The sequence below is a fragment of the Brachypodium distachyon genome, chromosome 1, assembly GCF_000005505.3.
Source record: "Brachypodium distachyon strain Bd21 chromosome 1, Brachypodium_distachyon_v3.0, whole genome shotgun sequence".
NCBI classification, from domain to species: Eukaryota; Viridiplantae; Streptophyta; class Magnoliopsida; order Poales; family Poaceae; genus Brachypodium; species Brachypodium distachyon.
In genome coordinates, this window is record NC_016131.3 from 74,061,717 (window position 1) to 74,079,905 (window position 18,189).

The following is an 18,189-nucleotide window of genomic DNA, read 5'->3' on the forward strand; positions in this document are numbered from 1 at the left end:
TCTCCTTCTCCCCCGCTGCTGCCTCCGACCGCTTCGCTTCGCTGCTGCTGCCTCCCGAGACCCGGTCTAGGGTTTTACCTCTGACCTCCCTCCCCCTCCCCCTCGCTCGCGCCCCCGACCCCTGCAGCTCCGCCGGCAGGTACCCCTCTCTCGCTCGCCGTCTCTCCTCTGGGCTTCGACGCTCGATTCGTCGGCTCCCTGACCCCGGGCTGTTCTCCTGATCGATTCGCGTGGGTTCTGTTGTTGTGGGTGGGAAGCAGCCTCTGGAGTGCCCGTACCCGAAGGCCCCGAGTGCGGTGGGTTTGGGACGGAGGGCGGGGAGATACAATGAGGCCGGTGTTCTGCGGCAACTTCGACTACGACACGCGCCAGGCCGACCTGGAGCGCCTCTTCTCCAAGCACGGCCGCATCGCCCGCATCGACATGAAGTCCGGTACGCACCCGCAGGGTCTCCCTTCCTTCTACAGTCTGCCTACTTCCTGCCCTTGCCTGTGCGGGTGCTCAGATTTAACAGAGGAGCGAAATGCCGCTTGGCTTCTCGTCGCCGAGGTCAAAGAAATGCTTGCTTGGACGCCGTGGTTTCATTGAAAGTTGGGAGCGGGGACGTTGTCCCTGATCATCTAAAAAAAATGCTTGTTCTCTATGCTAAGGATTATGCTACAAAGTCTAAAATGTTGTATGGGGAGTTTGTGTAGCTCGCACATGCGCCTGATGATAGGGAAAGGCGCGCCGGAAGTTAGCGCAAGGCCTAATTTATTCAATGCCTGTGTTGCCAGCGGAAGGATAATACAAAATGTCTTCTCACTTTCTATGTCAATGTATGCATTGTAGGATATGCTTTTATATACTTTGAAGACGAGCGTGATGCAGAGGATGCAATAAAGCGGCTTGCCAATGCTGATTTTGGCTATAACAGGCGCAGGCTCTCTGTAGAGTGGTCAAGGGTAAATCCTTGTCTCTGTATGATGATGAGATTTTGCCATCTCCACTGTTTGTGCAAGTAGACACGACGACCTTTGCTAATTGCTGCTTTTCTTTAATGTTTAATTTCTTCAGCAAGTTGAACCGGTGCCGAAGAACCGTGATAGGCCTACAGGGGATGCAAAGCCGACGAGAACCCTCTTTGTTATCAACTTTGACCCCCTCCGCACAAAAATCCAAGACATTGAGAGGCATTTTGAACCGTATGGAAAGATCTCTAACATTCGAATTCGAAAGAACTTCGCTTTCGTACGGTATGAGACACAGGAGGAAGCCAGCGTAGCGGTCAAGCACACTGATAAGAGGTATGCTCCGTTTGTACATGGCACTGAAGCTATTGCCGTATTTGATTAAGGCACTAATTCTTTTGTCATATGGGGATCATAACATCTTCATACTGGATTGTCTTACGTGTCATTAAGTAAGTGGGCCTTAGGCATCAAGCATATGGCCTCCGAGGTGCAGTGTCTGCCGGCGCCATGGGTCTCTGCCACCACCTGGTCGTCATCGTTTCTGTGTCTTCTCCTGTGTTTAAGAACAAAGATCCTGCAGCCTCCGTGCACTCTGGTCAGCTGACCACACAGCTTTTTAGCAAAATAATCAAATATAAGTACAAGTTTATATGGAAAATAGAAAATTTAGGTAGATTTTTTACATGATAATGCATTTGACAACACGGGGTTTGAATCCTGGCACCGCCACTGGCGAGCACCCTCTTATGTGCCCTGCTTCTGCCGTCGACTTCCCTTCCCTGATCTACTCTGCTGCTGTGGTGAGGAAGAAAGCTGTGGTTGTGGGCTTGTGGCTGCTGTGACGAGGAAGAAGGCTGTGGTTGTGGCTGCTGGAGAGGAAGAAGACAGTGGTTGTGACTGCTGTGGGGAGGAAGAAGGGAGTGTTAGTGTCTGCTGTGGTGAGGAAGAAGGGAGTGGTTGGGGCTCTTGTTGTGGGTGGAAAGGAGGGTTGTGAGGAGAATGGAGGGTTGTATGATGTGTGGGGCTGCTGTGGCGATGAGAATGGTGGGGCTGTGGAATTAGGCCACGCTAGGAGTATGTGGTTTCATTAGATGGGCTTTGGGCCATCAGGAAGAGTGGCCCACCTCTCAATATTTCCCATTTCCCCTTTTGTGATATGTGTTAAACTACTGATTCCTCTGTTCCTGGAATGTGTAAAGCCTTGCTTTGTCTTGCCTTAAGCGCTCAGTAGTTAAGTTCGGGTTTAGGTGCCTCGTCTTGCCTCACCGCCTTAAAAAACATGCTTGGCTGCTGAGTTTTTATGTCTTATCTGTTACATTATGTTGCCAATGCTGTTGTACACTTCATGGATTTCGATTGTAGCTGGATGTTCTCAGTTCTTACAACGATTAGATTCACGTCAATATGAAAGCAAACTGATAGGTTCACTGCAACTTTTTATGCCCTCCAATATTGACTGCTCAAAGGCTCAAGCTGTCAAGCACTGTCAACTTTGCATGTCAGACATGATACATGTACAGATGGAGGGTGATTAGTTTCTGGATAGCAGCTTCTAGGTTGTTTTGTACTTTGATGTCTCTGTAATATTTGTTGACGTCTTGCCATAAATTGCATCCAAGTGTCCACCCAGTGTATCATCATTTTATAAATAACATTTCTCATATCTGGTTGTTATTCTGTGCAGCTCGATATTGGATAGGGTACTGACTGTTGAATACGCCTTCCGGGATGATGACAATGAAAGAGATGACAGATACAGCAGTCCCAAGCGAGGTGATGATAGATACAGCAGTCCCAGACGAGGCGACGACAGATATGTCAGTACCAGACGAGGTGACGACAGATATGTTAGTCCCAGACGAGGTGATAACAGATATGGCAGTCCAAAAAGAGCTGAGCGGGGCAGGGCCCGCGGTAGTCCTTACATGCGCTCCCCTAGCCCTAGGTACCGAAGAGATTACAGTCCAGATTATGACCGCCGTCCACGTAATGCCGGATACGATCGTCCTCGTGAGGGAGCACCATATGGTAGGAGCAGAAGCCCTGTCTATGCCCGTTATGACAGAGGCAGGAGCCCTGGCTATGGTCGTTACTAGGTAAGATTATTGAATTTCTGAATGGGTGCTTACTTCACCCTGCCGTGTTATGTTTGATTAATTTTTTTCATTGATATCGTGCTTCTGAACCACCCTTCAAAATCTTTTGCAGTTGATTGATTTCAGTGGATCTTGAAGGGAACACAAGGAGAATGGATTGGTACGCTTGACCTGTTTTAGTGTGCTAAAAGAGCGAGGGAAGCGCTGCGGGATGCTATAGTTGCCCCTTTTCATATGAACACCTTGTGTATCTGAGATGAATAGCTATGTGCATTCCATGGATCAAGTGCCTGCCCATTGTCACCCGGCTGTTTTGAGTGATTATTACTAGAGTTGATTTTGATCATGTACTCTGTTACTGTCTCCTGACGAACTAATGCTGTGAATCTCTCTGCATTTCATTTGATGAAACATGTCACGTAGAGAATTATTTTGCTGTGCTTGTGATGTGTCATCTCTTGTTACAAAAAATTAGCCGTGTGAAGCTGAGCTCCATTTGCCTTCGCACTGGGTTATGAACTACTGAAAATCTCGTTTGTCTAAGGTCTAATCAGATTTGTCAATTTTACTGGGTTTCATCAACATTTTGTTCTCTAGGTATGGTATTTCCCACGACGGATTATAAAATAAGTTCGGATTTGTGCTTTTTTAAGTTCAGTTTCTACATAAAAATTCAGGGTGAAATTTCGCGTTTGAAACGAGTGAATTCTCTGGAAAGTTAAATTCTACGGAGTACATTTCTAATCAGGTAAAAAAAATTCGTTGGATTAACGGGAGCAATTTCACTGAACTTCGTTGCCGCCCTCTGAGCTGCTGCCGCCCCGGGACCTTATCTCCGTCTCGTCTGCCTCAGCTCCGCCCGCCCTCGACACCATGCACTCACCGGCGGGCTGCCCCGCCACCACCTCGTCGCGCGCCATACGCCCCTCATTCGTCCCTATGGCCCAGCGCGGCAGCCGCGGCCGGGAGCAGAGGCTGCCCTCCTCTTCCTCGTCCGCCCCCGACGCCGAGCTCGCCAGCATCCTCCGCGCCGAGGCCGCCGTCTCGGGCGTCTCCCGCAAGGCCACCGCCGCGGTCTCGCAGCAGCAACAGTCCACCCGCCTCTGGCCCCGCGCCGTCCTCGAGGCCCTCGACTCCGCCGTCGCCTCCTGCCACTGGGAGTCCGCCCTCGAGGTTCCCTCTCCCCCCCCTTAACGTCCCGCTCCTATATTGCACGCTACCTGTTCGACCGATGCTTATCGCGTACGGATCGCTCCCTTCCTTGCTCCTGGGCTAGATCTTCGAGCTGATGCGGAAGCAGCGGTGGTACGAGCCGAGGACGCGGACCTACGCGAGGCTCCTGATGATGCTCGGCAAGTGTCGGCAGCCCGGCCCGGCCGCGGCCCTCTTCAGGGTGATGCTCTCGGAGGAGCGGCTGGCGCCGACGGTGGACGTGTACACGGCGCTCGTCGGCGCGTACGGCTACAGCGGTATGCTGGACGAGGCGCTGGCCACCGTCGAACTGATGAAAGGCGCCGCGGACTGCAAGCCGGACGAGTACACGTTTTCCATCCTCATCAACTGCTGCTGCAAGTCGCGCCGCTTCGATCTCATCCCCCCGGTTCTTGATGAGATGTCGTACCTGGGAATCGGATGCAACGTTGTCATCCACAATGCCATAATTGATGGGTATGGTAAAGCCGGCATGTTAGCAGAGATGGGGACAGCGCTGTGTAACATGCTTGAAGATGGGGACAATGTGCCAGACATATACACGATGAACTCTATCATCTGGGCCTATGGGAACCGTGGTAGGGTGGATGACATGGAGAAGTGGTACAGCGAGTTTCAGTTGATGGGTGTTGAGCCAGATTCGCGGACATTTAACATCATGATAAAGTCTTATGGTAAGGCTAACATGCATGAAAAAATGATGATGGTGCTGAAATATATGAAGCGCCGGTTCTTCTCGCCCACTGCTGCTACATTCAACATAATCATAGAATGTTTTGGAAGAGCTGGTGATATCGAGAAGATGGAGTACTATTTCCGTTTGATGAAGATTCAGGGTATTAAACCCAATCCGATCACTTACTGCTCACTAGTTAATGGGTACAGCAAAGCTGGGATTCTTGATAAGGTTCCTGCAATTATTCGACAGACCGAGAATACTGATGTTGTCTTAGATACTCCATTTTTCAATTGCGTGATTAATGCATATGCTAAGTCTGGAGATATCAAAATAATGGAGGAAATGCTACAGCTTATGAAGGAAAAGAAATGCAAGCCTGGGAAAGTAATTTACACCACCATGATTCAGGCATATATTGCACATGGGATGGATGAAGCTGCCAAGTTGTTAGAGATAGAAGTGGATAGCTTTGGTAACAGGTTGCTGGTAAGTGCCTTCCTTTGTTTTAGACTCTTAGGGATCTCATATTTCCTGTTGACTGCATATTTGCATTAAATTACTGATCATCCATGTTTATCTTATTTTTCAATCAGGGACCACTTTCGGAGGTGGATAACAAATAATGGACCAAATCATATTTCCTGGGGTCGGAACAGTAGGATTTGTCTAATCTGGTATTGGACAAAGAACACGCGAGAACGTCCTATGGAGAATATTGTTAGAATCCATGAAAAAACTTGATCACAGTGGCCTAGTTAAATCCATCAACACCAGACCAAGCAATTTCAGTTGGACGTCAATGGCAAGGTAACTACAAATTCAGAGCTTTCTAGTCCATGTATCTTTGTCTGCACTTTACCATATTTAGCTGAACTAAAGTAGACACTCAACTTTCTGTAATAATCAACCATGTGGAATAGATAAACAAATCTAAGTTTCCCTAAGTTATAATGATGTCTTTACAACAATATGCGGTAACAGATGGTGGCTACATCACGTTATACAAAAAGATTGCAACTATCAAGTGCTATAGTATATAAAGGGATCCCATAGAATAATGGCACCAAATTATCGGCAGATGAGTTAGTGATGCTAGTTATGTTGAAGACGATCCATTTGCATATGGCCGGATTTTGTGTAGGGGTACAATGTGATATCCAGTCAGTTTGCACAGCTGTCTTGTCATCAAAGGTGTGCTACATGCATTACTCAAGAACAATCAAGTATTAGGTTAAAATGGTTTGGTCACACCTAAAGTGTACTATGGATGAATTAATGCCATAAACCTACTATGCCAACAGATGTAAACCTACTGTCTTTTGGTTTGACTGGAAAAATCACTATACCAAAACTAAGGGAGAAACAAAATAGCAGAAAAGAAAGAAAGAGCCATATAAATTTCATTTGATTAGTTAGTTAGTGCCAATAAGTCAGAGCAACGCATTCTCAAACAAAAGTTCAGTCTTTCAACGGATAGGCCAGACACCAAGTCACATTATAAAAGAATAAAATAGAATACGACTAGACTCCACACTTTCAACTAAACTCTGAGATCTGAGCCAGACTGCTCATACTCTTGATGGTGGGCCGACCTTCTCTAAGATGTCCATCATAATCCATGGACAGCTTGTTATGAGATGCTTGAATCCATCAGTCTCCTTGACAACTCGAAGCACATCCTGCAAACACAGGTATCCAAGGCAAGCATTTTTTAGCTGCACGGAGTTGTGCTGCTCCGCCAGGGCTAGGGTGATTGCGACTGTTTGGACGTCAATGCTCTGGCACAGCTTACCTTCACACATAGCCTTTAGCCTGTCCAGCCCATACCGATCTGCGGCGACCAACTGGTGCTGCAATGCTGTATTCTCATCAACATCACGATTTTTACTTGGCAGGGAATCTGTGTAGATGAAGTGAAGGAGTGCCTTGAAGACAGAAGGTTCCATGTCATCGATCTTCACGCACTTCATGGTGGTCTCCTTCATCTGACCATAGAGCTTGGCCTTGAAGACCGGCGATCGTGCGGCTAACACGCATCTATGAGCACTGAAGAGCTGGCCGCCTACACTGAACTTCACATCCACACCTTTCCCATCCTTCAGCATGTTTGCAAAGTGTGCGTGCAGGTTCGACTCTGGGACAGGGACTACAACCGTGCTTACATCTTCCGTGTGAGGCTCTTTGATGACTGTCAAAACACACCTGATCGTGAAGCAGTCATCATTGACCGACAACAGTTCTTGCAGCTTGGGCTTCTCAATAAACTCTCTCCAGCCCCAGTAATTACCTTCTTTCTGTTGACCGGTCTCTTGAAAGGTATGTGTTGTGCTATGTACACTCCTAACTTTTCCATCTTTCGCCAGGAGACTCAAAGTGAACTTGACCTTCGCATCACGTGCTGGCCTACTGCAGAAACACAAGAACACGGACATGTAGGCAGCTTTGTCCTCCTCCTTCCACCCATCAGGGTAGATCCTGATCTTCCAGTCATAGCCGCCGACCCTGAACTTGCTCGAGCTAATGAACTTGCCGGCACCCATACCCTCTAGCAGCGAGAACCTAATGATCTCGAAATTGTGTGCCGTGCTGAGGCACTCCGTCAGGCATCTCGACGAGCTTTCGGATATCGGCTTATCTGATGAAGCTAAGTTGCTGGCCATGGCGTCGAAACTGGGAAGAGATGAGACGGAAGATGCAGACTTCGGCAGTCGGATTGCCGCAAAATATACTCCCTGAACGTACAGAGTTAGAGTTTGTATCGTCATCTTTTTCCCCCCTCTCAAACCCAAGGAGGGACCTTCCGAAAAAAAAGGAGGGAATTCGGGATAGAGAAGAGATTATGTTTCCTAATTATTGTGTTGTGAGATTAGACATACTCCGTACAATTTCTCTGTCGGCTTTCCCGAGTTGCGACCGAAACTGCCGGAGATGTACCGCAGATTTCTGCACTTGCCGAGTTTCAGAGGAGTTGGTGACAGACTGACAGTGAACCAGAAATTTCAATGATTCCACTGTTTCTGTCTTACTGACATGCAACAACGAATGAGAATGCAGTTTGATCCTGGACCCTGATCAGTGAACAACTATTTGCATCTTTCTGCTGCTTTCAGGACCCTGATGTACACCTAATTTCATGCTCCCTCTCTGTACCAAAATAAGTGATTTCATACTTCCTCTTTCTCTGTACCAAAATAAGTGACGTAAATTTATATAAATTCTTATTCAAATCTACGTCACTTATTTACGGACGGAGGGAGTACAAAAATCACGGTTTTTATTTTACAGTTCATGCAAAAATCATGTTCACCCAACGGACCAGTGATAAGACGAAGTCTATGTTCGCAGATGGCCCTCAAATGGAACGATCAGGATCAACTAAACTTTCGCTTTCAAAATAAATTCAGGATCAGGACCAGGACCAGGCAAAATGCAAGCCCATCAACTGATAATTCGTCTTGCTGTCAAAAAAAAAAACTGATATTTCGTCTTCGTGGCCTCTGGGGGGGAAGAAGAAGGGGAAAACAATAATAATCGTCGGCGCGTTTCAGAACTGCGGGAGCCCCACGAAGTGACGAGCTCCATCGCAATTCGCATCTCTGCTCGCGTCGGCGACGCCAAGGCTGACCGATTCCACGGAGGAGGCGGCAGGGGATGGATCAGCGGCGTGGGCGGCGCGCGCACACGGCGGACGAGGCGGCAGCGGTGCTGCGGAAGGCGTGGTGCCGGATGCGGCTGTCGGCGCGGGACCCTGCGCGTGTGGCGCCGTGGGACGCCGTCGTGCTCACGGCCGCCAGCCCCGAGCAGGCCGCGCTCTACGACCGCCAGCTCGCGCGGGCCCGCCGCCTCGGCCGCTTCCCGGCCACCACCACCGCCATCGCCGTCCCGGACCCCGACGCGGCTCGCATCGGCTCCGGCGCCGCCACGCTCCACGCCGTCGCCTCCCTCGCCCGCCACCTCATCTCCCAGGTCCACCTACTCCTTAGCCTGTCGCTGATTACTACTGGAACTCCAGTGTTAGCTTTCTGATGCCATCTGAATTCGCAGGCTTCCAAGGAAGAGATCGCCGAGTTCCTGCCCGGAGCAGATGCTTCTTCTGCAGATGACATCCCGCTTGCCTCCTTGGTACGCTTCATGGCGACGAAGCACGTGCTGCTGCTTCACGCCGGCGGCGACAGTAAGAGGGTCCCGTGGGCGAACCCCATGGGGAAGGCTTTCCTGCCAGTGCCTTACCTCGCCGGAGACAATCCCGATGGGCCCGTCCCGCTTCTCTTCGACCACATCCTCGCCGTCTCGTCCAGTGCAAGGCAAGCTTTCAAGAACCAAGGTTGTGGCTTAGTGACAAAACTAGCTGTTGTTTTGAGTAATAGGTTCCATTTGATTGATATAGCATGATCAGGTGGGATCTTCATAATGACGGGGGATGTTCTCCCGTGCTTTGATGCGTCGAACTTGGTTCTTTCTGATGACGCTGCTTGCATTGTCACTGTGCCAACCACTCTGGATGTGGCTTCTAACCATGGAGTGGTTGTAGCGTCCAAGGATGGAACCGATGGGGAGAATTATTCTCTCTGCTTGGTTGATAATCTCCTGCAGAAGCCAACAGTGAATGAGCTTGTGGAGGGCCAGGCCTTTCTAGAGGATGGTAGAGCACTACTTGACACAGGGATAATCGCAGTGAGGGGTAAAGCATGGCAGGAGCTTGTTGGTCTTGCATATTCATCTAGTGAGACCATGGTTAAAGAGCTCATAACCAGCAGAAAAGAGGCAAGCCACCATTTCCGGCATTGATATGTGAGCTATAACATTTAACAAATATAATTTGTTTTCTGATAAGTATCTTTCTACACCACTTTTGAGTTCCGCACGAGAGGCCAGTTCATGTTTGTGCAAACTAGGTTCAGTGGTGATCATTTGAACAATTTCGTAGATATTTCACTTCAATCTCAGAAGTTATTCTACCTGTCACTGTAAATAGTAGATACAGCTAATGGTCTTTTGATCACATAGTATTTGCCATTAAACATTCCCCCATCCCCCACCCCTGAAAAATACCAAATCACGATATATGTTGACCTTCCCTGATTTATTATTTCCGAGAATCACCAAATTACAGCCAAATATATACTCTGTTGTAGGAAGTGAATATGCATTATCACTTTATCAGCTGGATAAGTTCTCTGAAATTCTCTAGAAAATAAAAGCAAAGCAGGCAGTGCAAATTCCACCGTTGTTATCTATTAGTTAGTATAAACACTGTAAAGGTTAAAGCTTGCCCAGAATTTTGCTCACTGTGCCCCACGTTTCGCAAATTACTGATGCACCTTTTTAGCTTTAGTTATATGCACTCATACTTGTCAATCTAATGCAGTTAAGCTTATATGAAGATCTTGTGGCTGCATGGGTACCAGCCAAGCATGAATGGTTGAGGAACCGTCCTTTCGGCAAGGAACTACTTGCTGCTTTAGGAAGACATAAGATGTTCAGCTTCTGTTCATGTATGTTCCTGGCTATCATTGCTTTGTGCTGGTATATGGGGGGTGTTCAAATCCGGTTTTGATGCAAACCTTAGAAACCGTTGAATTCTAGTTTAGTTCATTTTTCTTCAATAGCTCCAATTACCCCAGCCAAATTAGTACTCTGATCCATAGTAAGTGTCTCAGATTTAGTACAACTTTGTACTAACTTTGTACTAAATCTGAGACACTTATTATGGGTCGGAGGGAGTACAAAAATGCGACTTGCAGGTTTCACGGTTTCATCTGAAACCGTATTTGAACACCCCTAGTGGTATGTTATGTTGATTTGTATCTTGAGGTTATGCTTCAAGTTTTCATCTATTGATGAACACTTCATATGTTTTCTTGGATCAGGGTCGCACATTAAATGCTAAATTGGAACTGTTTCTTTTGCAGACGACTTCTCATTTTTACATTTTGGTACATCTGCTGAGGTTCTTGATCACTTGGCGGGTTCATATTCAGGACTTGTAGGTCGAAGGCACATGTGTTCGATACCAGAAACCACTGCTTGCGACATTGCTACGACGACTGTCATTTTGTGTAGCAAAATTTCTGCTGGGGTCTCAATTGGAGAGGATTCATTGGTTTATGACTCATCACTTTCAGGTGGAGTACGGATTGGCTCACAGTCCATTGTTGTTGGGGTGAATATAAATGTGTTACAGGGGGATAGTCCTCAGATAATCAGGAGTAGCACATGTTTCACATTACCTGATCGACATTGTCTCTGGGAAGTACCATTGGTAAACTCCATGGGAAGAGTTATGGTGTACTGTGGTCTTCATGACAATCCAAAAGTTTCAGTTGAGAGGGACGGAACATTCTGTGGAAAGCCATGGACTAATGTCTTGGAAGATCTAAACATCAAGGATACAGATATGTGGGACTCAGGCAACCACGACAAGTGCTTATGGAATGCAAGGCTTTTTCCCATCATGTCCACCCCTGAAATGCTAAATATTGGCATGTGGCTTATGGGATCAGCATGTGATCCAGATGGAGAAGTTGCTTGTATGTGGAGAAAATCACAGAGGCTCAGCTTGGAAGAACTGCATCGTTCAATCGACTACCATCAGCTTTGCATGGATTCAAACAAGCATCAAGCAGATCTTGCAGCTTCCATAGCTAAAACTTGTATGACATATGGCTTACTTGGGCGTAACCTGTTTCAACTGTGTGACGAAATGCTCGAAGATAATGATTTCAGTTTAGAAGTCTGTAAAGAATTACTTTCATTTTCTCCAAGCCATGGGGATGAGTATCCTGGCGTTCTTCCTAAGAGCAGAGGATTTCAGGTAAAAATGGATCTGCTTAGAGCTTCTGGAGATCTTTCCACTGCTTCTGTGGTTGAAGAGAAAGTATGGGCTTCTGTTGCAAGTGAAACTGCATCGGCAATAAAATATGGATCTAAAGGTATATAGTGCAAAACAATAACAACCACTACAACATTGTATTACTAACAAACTAAATATTGTTCTTTCAATAACCTTTCTCAAAGAACAATGAGGTCTTGATAGACCATGGGGTTACTGATGTTTATTATGCTGATTAACACATGCATCCCTTTTGTAGAACCACCAAGCAATGCCACAATTTCAAGTAATGGATACTTCCATCCTAAGAAAGCTTTTGTAGAATTACCTGTCCGTGTTGACTTTGTTGGGGGTTGGAGTGATACGCCTCCATGGAGCTTGGAGCGTCCAGGTTGTGTTTTGAATATGGCAATACGTTTGGAAGGAAGCCTTCCAGTTGGGGCTGTTATAGAGACAACAGAAGGCCTCCATGGAGTCCACATTGAAGATGATGCTGACAGAAAAGTTTATATTGATGATCTGTCATCTATCGCTTATCCATTCAAAGAAAATGATATATTCCGTCTAGTCAAGTCTGCTCTTATTGTTACTGGTATTCTTGGCCACAAAATACTGTCAAAATCAGGCTTGAAGATTAGGACTTGGGCAAATGTTCCTCGTGGAAGTGGTCTCGGAACTTCCAGCATATTAGCGGCTGCTGTAGTCAAGGGTCTATTTCAACTTATGGACAACGATGGAAGTGATGATAATGTTGCTAGAGCTGTGCTGGTGGTAGAACAAATAATGGGCACAGGCGGTGGATGGCAAGATCAAATTGGTGGCCTATATCCTGGAATCAAGTGCACCCAGAGTTATCCAGGACGGCCATTGCGCCTGCAAGTTGTTCCACTGATGGCATCTACTCAGCTAATTCAGGAATTGGAACAACGTCTCCTGGTTGTGTTCACTGGCCAAGTAAGTTAGTATGCCCTGCTGTCTGCTCAAAGCATAAAGGCTCTATGCTTATTCCCTTCTATGTATACACATGCCGCGTTCTTGAGAGTTTCAGAAATCTAGATGCTGCAAAAAAACTGTAGGTTTATTCGCATTTATGAATCCAGCAGCGATGGTTATAAGTCTAGATTGTCATACACATCCGACATTCTTAAGTTCCAAATGTTTCTCAAGTCCTGCCTTTTCTGTAACTTCATACTCCCTCCAGTCGGAATTACTTGTCGAAATATTACATGTATCTAGACACTTTTTACACATAGATACATCCGTATTTGGGCAAATTTGAGACAAGTAATACCGGTCGGAGGGAGTACATCAATTTACCACAATACTATTTGTTTGCAACATTTGTCCTAGATGCCTCAGCACGGCTAGAGATTGTGAATCTCAATCTGAACTGAATATACCGTGAATTTCTTTCCACGCAGGTAAGGCTTGCCCACCGAGTGTTGCAGAAAGTCGTGACCCGGTACCTCCGGCGTGACAGCCTCCTGATATCCAGCATCAAGAGGCTGGCCGAGCTGGCCAAGACCGGGCGAGAAGCCCTGATGAACGGCGAGATCGGCGAGCTTGGTGCCATAATGCTGGAGGCCTGGAGGCTGCACCAGGAGCTAGACCCTTTCTGCAGCAACAGCTTCGTCGACGAGCTGTTCGCGTTCGCCGACCCCTACTGCTGCGGCTACAAGCTCGTCGGAGCCGGTGGTGGCGGCTTCGCCTTGCTGCTCGCCAAGGACCCGAGACGTGCCCAAGAACTCCGGCAGGCGCTCCATGAGTCCGCGGCCTTCAACGTCAAGGTGTACGACTGGAACCTCGCCATGCCACGGTGCTGAGGAGGTTGCACTCGTTCTTATCATTCTGTGTTGATATAGACAGGATGAAGAAACTACCGGTTGCTATCGTTTTTTACTTTGTTAAGAATACTATGGATGATCCTGGTTGATTTGTAAATGTGCATTCAGTTCATTGGAACAGCAAGTATTCACAATCAAGGAACTTGACAAAGCTAGTTTCCAGTTTGTTCCTGGCAATGAAAGATTAGATTCTTTTATCATTGATATCATCGATTCGTTCCAGGCAGCAGGTCCGGGGAATAAATTCTGCACCGACAGAAACGGCTACGGCCATGTGCCCCCGGAGCCGTCTGCCCCACATGAGCTGTGTGACAGCCTAAATGCAAGAGACTCACGAGAGCCCATCAACACACACGACACCACTGGAATACTGGATAATATACCTGCCGTTAAGCTTCACCGAAATCGTGAAAATGCAACGAGAAGAAGCAATGGATCGATGCAACAACGGACGAGACCCGTCCCCATCGTCTCTTGCTCTGAACAATGCTCATGCAGAAGAGATGGAGCTAAGCTAGTGTCAGTCGCTGAAGCAAGAATTGGGGATCTCCAGCTAAAATTAAATGCTAAAATGAATTTAATCCAGTCAGAATTGGGGATCTCGGGCACTGACCATCCATCCCAGATGCGAAATGCAGCAGTAATGTAAGATTCCACCTCAAATTAATCCAAGCAAAATTACAAGGGGCAAGCAAAATCAAATCAATTTAATCCCAGAACGCCTCTCTCTCTCTCTCACAGAACGAAACCGAAGAACAGAGCAGCAGCGGCAGAAACCACAAATCCAGCAGCAGCAGAAGCCCGGGTCACGGCGGCGTCGGAGGAGTCTTCGTCGCCATCGACGGGGGAGAGCGCGGGGAGCGAATCGGACGGCGCGGCTGCGGGCGGCAGCGTCTCGAGCACCTTGAGCGCGGCCAGGTCGTCGGCCGACGGCTGGACGAGGCTCCCGTCAGCCTTGGGCACGTCGACGGAGACCTTCTGCCCCTTGCGGCAGTGCCCCGGCGCCGCGCTGGTGAAGTACGCCCTGCCCGGCGCCGTGAGGTTGAAGATGGAGTTCCCGTCGTCGAGCTTGGCGAGAGGCTTGGCCACGTCGCAGGCGGCGAAGGCCTTGGCCGTCACCTGCACCGCGTTGTCCTGGCTCGGCGGGTACAGGAACATCAGGGCGTCGCCGAGGGAGACCTTGGTGGAGTTCCCCCACCGCACGTAGACGTCGGGTTTCGACGCCGGCGGGATCCCCCACGCGTCTAACCCGCCCACCTTGTGCACAGCGCCGGCGGCCATGGCGCCGTCGACGGCCAGCAGCAGCAGCGCCGCCGCTAACAGCAAGCAGTACGCCATTGGAGAGCGATTAGCCATAGTCCTCGTCTCCTCCGAGGCCTCAGCGCAAGCTCAGTTCAGCGGATTCTTCTTCTCTTGGGCTGACAGCGGAAAGCTTGTATTTTTTTTTTCTCTGCGTGGGTGGTGGACTGCGCAAGCTGCAGAGAGAGCGTGTTTAATATAGTGAGTGATGAGCTTAACGGGTGGATTTGGGGCAGACGGCGACGTGCCGCCCGGGGAAAGTGGCAGTAAAACCGTGGGATTAGATTAGGGCAACAACGGCCGATGGCTTGTCTTAAATTTGGCTGTTTGGGGTTTGGTTCCAGGCTTCCAGATGGGCATGCGCTGGTTCGTTTTGCTGCTGCTCATCTTAAGCCTTGACATTGACAGCAAGCAGCCGCAAATGCACATGGGGGCAGCACGTGGGATCCAGAGGCGAGAGCTCTCGTTTTTGTTTTCGAGTGATTGCACACAGGTTTTGCTTGAATTTGCTTTGCTTGCTCGCGGACGCCAGAGGAAGGAGGAGGTCTCTGGAACCTGTAAAAGGGGGCTGAGCAAATGCAAGCCAGGTTGGGTTCGGTTTTTGGCTCTCTCTCGGCGGTGGCTGACGTGCCGGCATTGTTTGCCTGTGTTTGTATGCGTGTGATACGTGTACGTGTACGTATTGATCGAGCTGTACCCCAGCGAAACAAGGCTTGCAGCTAACTGTAACGCAGAAGATGAAGAGCCGGAGTGTTTGGTAGCAGTAGCACGGTGCACAAGCCGTCATGGTTACGTTACTGTGTGTCGAGCTAATACAGTACAGTACCTTTTTTTTTTTTGAGAATCAACATTACAGTACCTGGTACTTGCCGTGTACTAGCAGTGGATGTTACGGACGTTTGCCTTGCCACGGCAGGACCCCAGAATTTGACACTAACGCGCTGCTCATGTTGGACTGGGCCAGAAGTTGGAGAATTCCGGCCCAGTCCAACATTATGGACCGTTTGAAGGTAACGAGGGAGCCCACACAGCGTACATACGTGGGCCGGACCCAGTTGGGAGCCCACGAGCCTAGAGTCCAGACTCCAGACTCCAGACGGTTCTCAGTCGCTTCGTCCTCCGCAAACGGGGAGAGGAATCTGGCCATTCGCGAATATACGCGGCGGTCAGCTCCGTGCCCAAACCGAAACCCTCCTCTTCCCTTCCCCTTCCTTTCTTTCTTGCCTCCCACGCCGCCATCCATGGCCGATCCGCGGATGTACCCGCGCCGCGAGGACAACGGCAGGTCGTCGGCGGACCCCGCCGCGTCCCCCTCCGCTGGCCGCAGGCTCTACAACCCGTACCAGGACCTCAGCAACATCCCCTACAAGAGCCTCTACGACCTGCCCACCTCCCCGGAGTTCCTCTTCCAGGAGGAGGCCCTCGTGCAGCGCCGCTCCTGGGGCGAGAACCTCACCTACTACACCGGCATCGGCTACCTCTCGGGCGCCGCGGCCGGCGCCGCCGTCGGCCTCCGCGACGCCGCAAGGGCCGCCGAACCGGGCGAGACGGCCAAGATCCGCGCCAACCGCGTCCTCAACTCCTGCGGCGGGGCCGGGCGACGCGTCGGGAACAGGCTCGGCGTCATCGGGCTCCTCTACGCCGGGATCGAGAGCGGCATGGTGGCGGCGCGCGACGGCGGGGACGACTGGATCAACAGCGTCGTCGCGGGCCTCGGCACCGGCGCGCTCTTCAAGGCCGCCAGCGGGCCCAGGTCCGCCGCTGTCGCGGGCGCCGTCGGGGGCGTCCTCGCCGCCGCCGCCATGGCCGGGAAGCAGGCCGCCAAGAGATACGTGCCCGCCCTCTGATGCGGTATTCCTTATGCTGCCTGCCGAGTGATAGAAACAAAAAATCAGATTTGTCGAATCCATTATTCGTCGCCGAGGATGTCATTTCTTTGTTTTATTGCTGCTGTCATGGTTAATTATTTGAGAAGGGTCCTCTTCTCGACATTATGGTATTCAGTGTTATGTTATATGTAAAACGATGCGATCCGATCAGATCAGCTGGTATTTTTGACATGTGTTGCAGGGTAACAATCTTCATCATTAGTTAGCTAGCTAGTGGGCGTCAACACAAATAATACATGGGTTTGCATTATGCTGGAGAGTCCAGGACATTATGAATGTAATGTTGATTTGTAGTGTAATTTTGCTAGAATGCGGTGCCTGTTTCTGTGTGCTTGTTTCTCTGATGGTTAAATAGTTGGCTGCTGAATGGTTGGTAATTCGGTCCTTCTCTGATCTTCGTGCAGATGTTATTGTTACCGGTATGCTGTACTGATATTTTGAATAACTTGAGTTCATGAAAAAGTTGAGCTTTTTCTGCATTCTGTTATTGCACAAAGCTTCCTGGTCATAGGATTATTTAGCGTTTCTCTCTATATCCCTTTGCATATTTGAATCTTGACAGCTCTCTAGTATTTTCTGATGCATCCTTAGTTTACACTACTAGTCATAGTGAACTGGATCAAGAGTTTTGACAATATATGAAATTTCATGCTTGCATGGTTTGTATCTGATACCATTGTTTTTATGGTACGCTAGAGTATTTTTTTTTTAAATGGGGGTCTTAATTTTGTCTTTTTTGAGCTCATGTTGGCATGATGCCGATCATTCCACGTGTTCACTGTTTCTTGTTCAATGATGTCTTACTAACTTGTTATGGTGTGTGCATTTGCCTTGTCATGTAGTAGTACGTAGGAGTAATTTGTATGTTGGCCGCATCACACTTCATTGCTGAAATGAGTAATAGCTTCTAAAATTCTGTGTCTTTCAGTTTGTTTCTTTGTGTCAGTAGAAACCTGGTAGAGTAGCAACAGTACAAGAGCTGATTGTTTTGCAAATGTCACCTGACCTAGTTCAGATAACCTACTTTTGGTCCTCTGTATGCCTGCAGTTAACTCTGTTTCCATAATGTGTTTTGGTTACGGCATCTTTTTCCAGTTTTACCTTGACATTTTATTGCCCAACTTAGTCATGGTGCTCAGGGGACACTGTTCCTCCTGTTGAACTTGCTGCCATAGTCCTCCTTTTCAACTTCGTTAACTGCCACATTATGCTGGGGAGTCTAGAACATTGTGAAAAAAGTTGAGTAATTTTGGTGCTTTGCATTTCTAGTGGTGAAAAAGCTGGCTGCCAAATACCACCAGGTTAATTTGGTCTTTCTCTGGTCTTTCTGCAGATGTTATTGTTACTGGAATGTTCTAGTGCCATTTTGAATAACTTGAGTTTGT

At 48.6% G+C, this 18,189-nt stretch overlaps 6 protein-coding genes across 8 annotated transcripts; 4 read left to right on the forward strand and 2 right to left on the reverse strand.

Annotated features, from left to right (window-relative positions):
- Positions 1 to 3,488, forward strand: LOC100825761 (serine/arginine-rich splicing factor RS31). Its single transcript, XM_010231007.3, has 6 exons — positions 1 to 139; positions 261 to 433; positions 832 to 944; positions 1,057 to 1,286; positions 2,638 to 3,049; positions 3,162 to 3,488. Exons 2-5 carry the CDS (start codon positions 328 to 330, stop codon positions 3,047 to 3,049), a joined length of 861 nt encoding a protein of 286 aa, XP_010229309.1. The 5' UTR covers positions 1 to 139; positions 261 to 327; the 3' UTR covers positions 3,162 to 3,488.
- A 352-nt stretch (positions 3,489 to 3,840) lies between these two features.
- On the forward strand, positions 3,841 to 7,946 carry LOC100822407 (pentatricopeptide repeat-containing protein At3g53170). Its single transcript, XM_003562142.4, has 5 exons — positions 3,841 to 4,222; positions 4,326 to 5,426; positions 5,534 to 5,747; positions 6,836 to 7,219; positions 7,304 to 7,946. Exons 1-3 carry the CDS (start codon positions 3,923 to 3,925, stop codon positions 5,561 to 5,563), a joined length of 1,431 nt encoding a protein of 476 aa, XP_003562190.2. The 5' UTR covers positions 3,841 to 3,922; the 3' UTR covers positions 5,564 to 5,747; positions 6,836 to 7,219; positions 7,304 to 7,946.
- Positions 6,333 to 7,740, reverse strand: LOC100822714 (BTB/POZ and MATH domain-containing protein 1). The gene has a single exon (XM_003562143.4). The coding sequence runs from the start codon at positions 7,703 to 7,705 to the stop codon at positions 6,509 to 6,511; it is 1,197 nt and encodes a 398-aa protein (XP_003562191.4). The 5' UTR covers positions 7,706 to 7,740; the 3' UTR covers positions 6,333 to 6,508.
- A 446-nt stretch (positions 7,947 to 8,392) lies between the features above and the next one.
- LOC100826076 (bifunctional fucokinase/fucose pyrophosphorylase) lies at positions 8,393 to 13,781 on the forward strand. 3 transcript variants are annotated; one of them, XM_003558930.4, is made up of 7 exons: positions 8,393 to 8,906; positions 8,985 to 9,264; positions 9,337 to 9,704; positions 10,309 to 10,435; positions 10,853 to 11,872; positions 12,032 to 12,726; positions 13,194 to 13,781. In XM_003558930.4, the coding sequence occupies exons 1-7, from the start codon at positions 8,592 to 8,594 to the stop codon at positions 13,593 to 13,595; spliced, it is 3,207 nt and encodes a 1,068-aa protein (XP_003558978.1). In that variant the 5' UTR covers positions 8,393 to 8,591; the 3' UTR covers positions 13,596 to 13,781. The 3 variants fall into 3 exon arrangements, with proteins under 3 accessions (XP_003558978.1, XP_014752319.1, XP_014752318.1); XM_014896833.2 differs by lacking the exon at positions 8,393 to 8,906 and having other exon boundaries at positions 9,110 to 9,244; positions 9,328 to 9,704; XM_014896832.2 differs by lacking the exon at positions 8,393 to 8,906 and having other exon boundaries at positions 9,116 to 9,244.
- A 394-nt stretch (positions 13,782 to 14,175) lies between these two features.
- On the reverse strand, positions 14,176 to 15,257 carry LOC100823032 (mavicyanin). Its single transcript, XM_003562144.4, has one exon. It carries the CDS (start codon positions 14,970 to 14,972, stop codon positions 14,352 to 14,354), a length of 621 nt encoding a protein of 206 aa, XP_003562192.2. The 5' UTR covers positions 14,973 to 15,257; the 3' UTR covers positions 14,176 to 14,351.
- A 778-nt stretch (positions 15,258 to 16,035) lies between these two features.
- On the forward strand, positions 16,036 to 17,129 carry LOC100826385 (mitochondrial import inner membrane translocase subunit TIM23-1). Its single transcript, XM_003558931.3, has one exon. It carries the CDS (start codon positions 16,157 to 16,159, stop codon positions 16,760 to 16,762), a length of 606 nt encoding a protein of 201 aa, XP_003558979.1. The 5' UTR covers positions 16,036 to 16,156; the 3' UTR covers positions 16,763 to 17,129.
- The last annotated feature ends 1,060 nt before the right edge of the window (positions 17,130 to 18,189 follow it).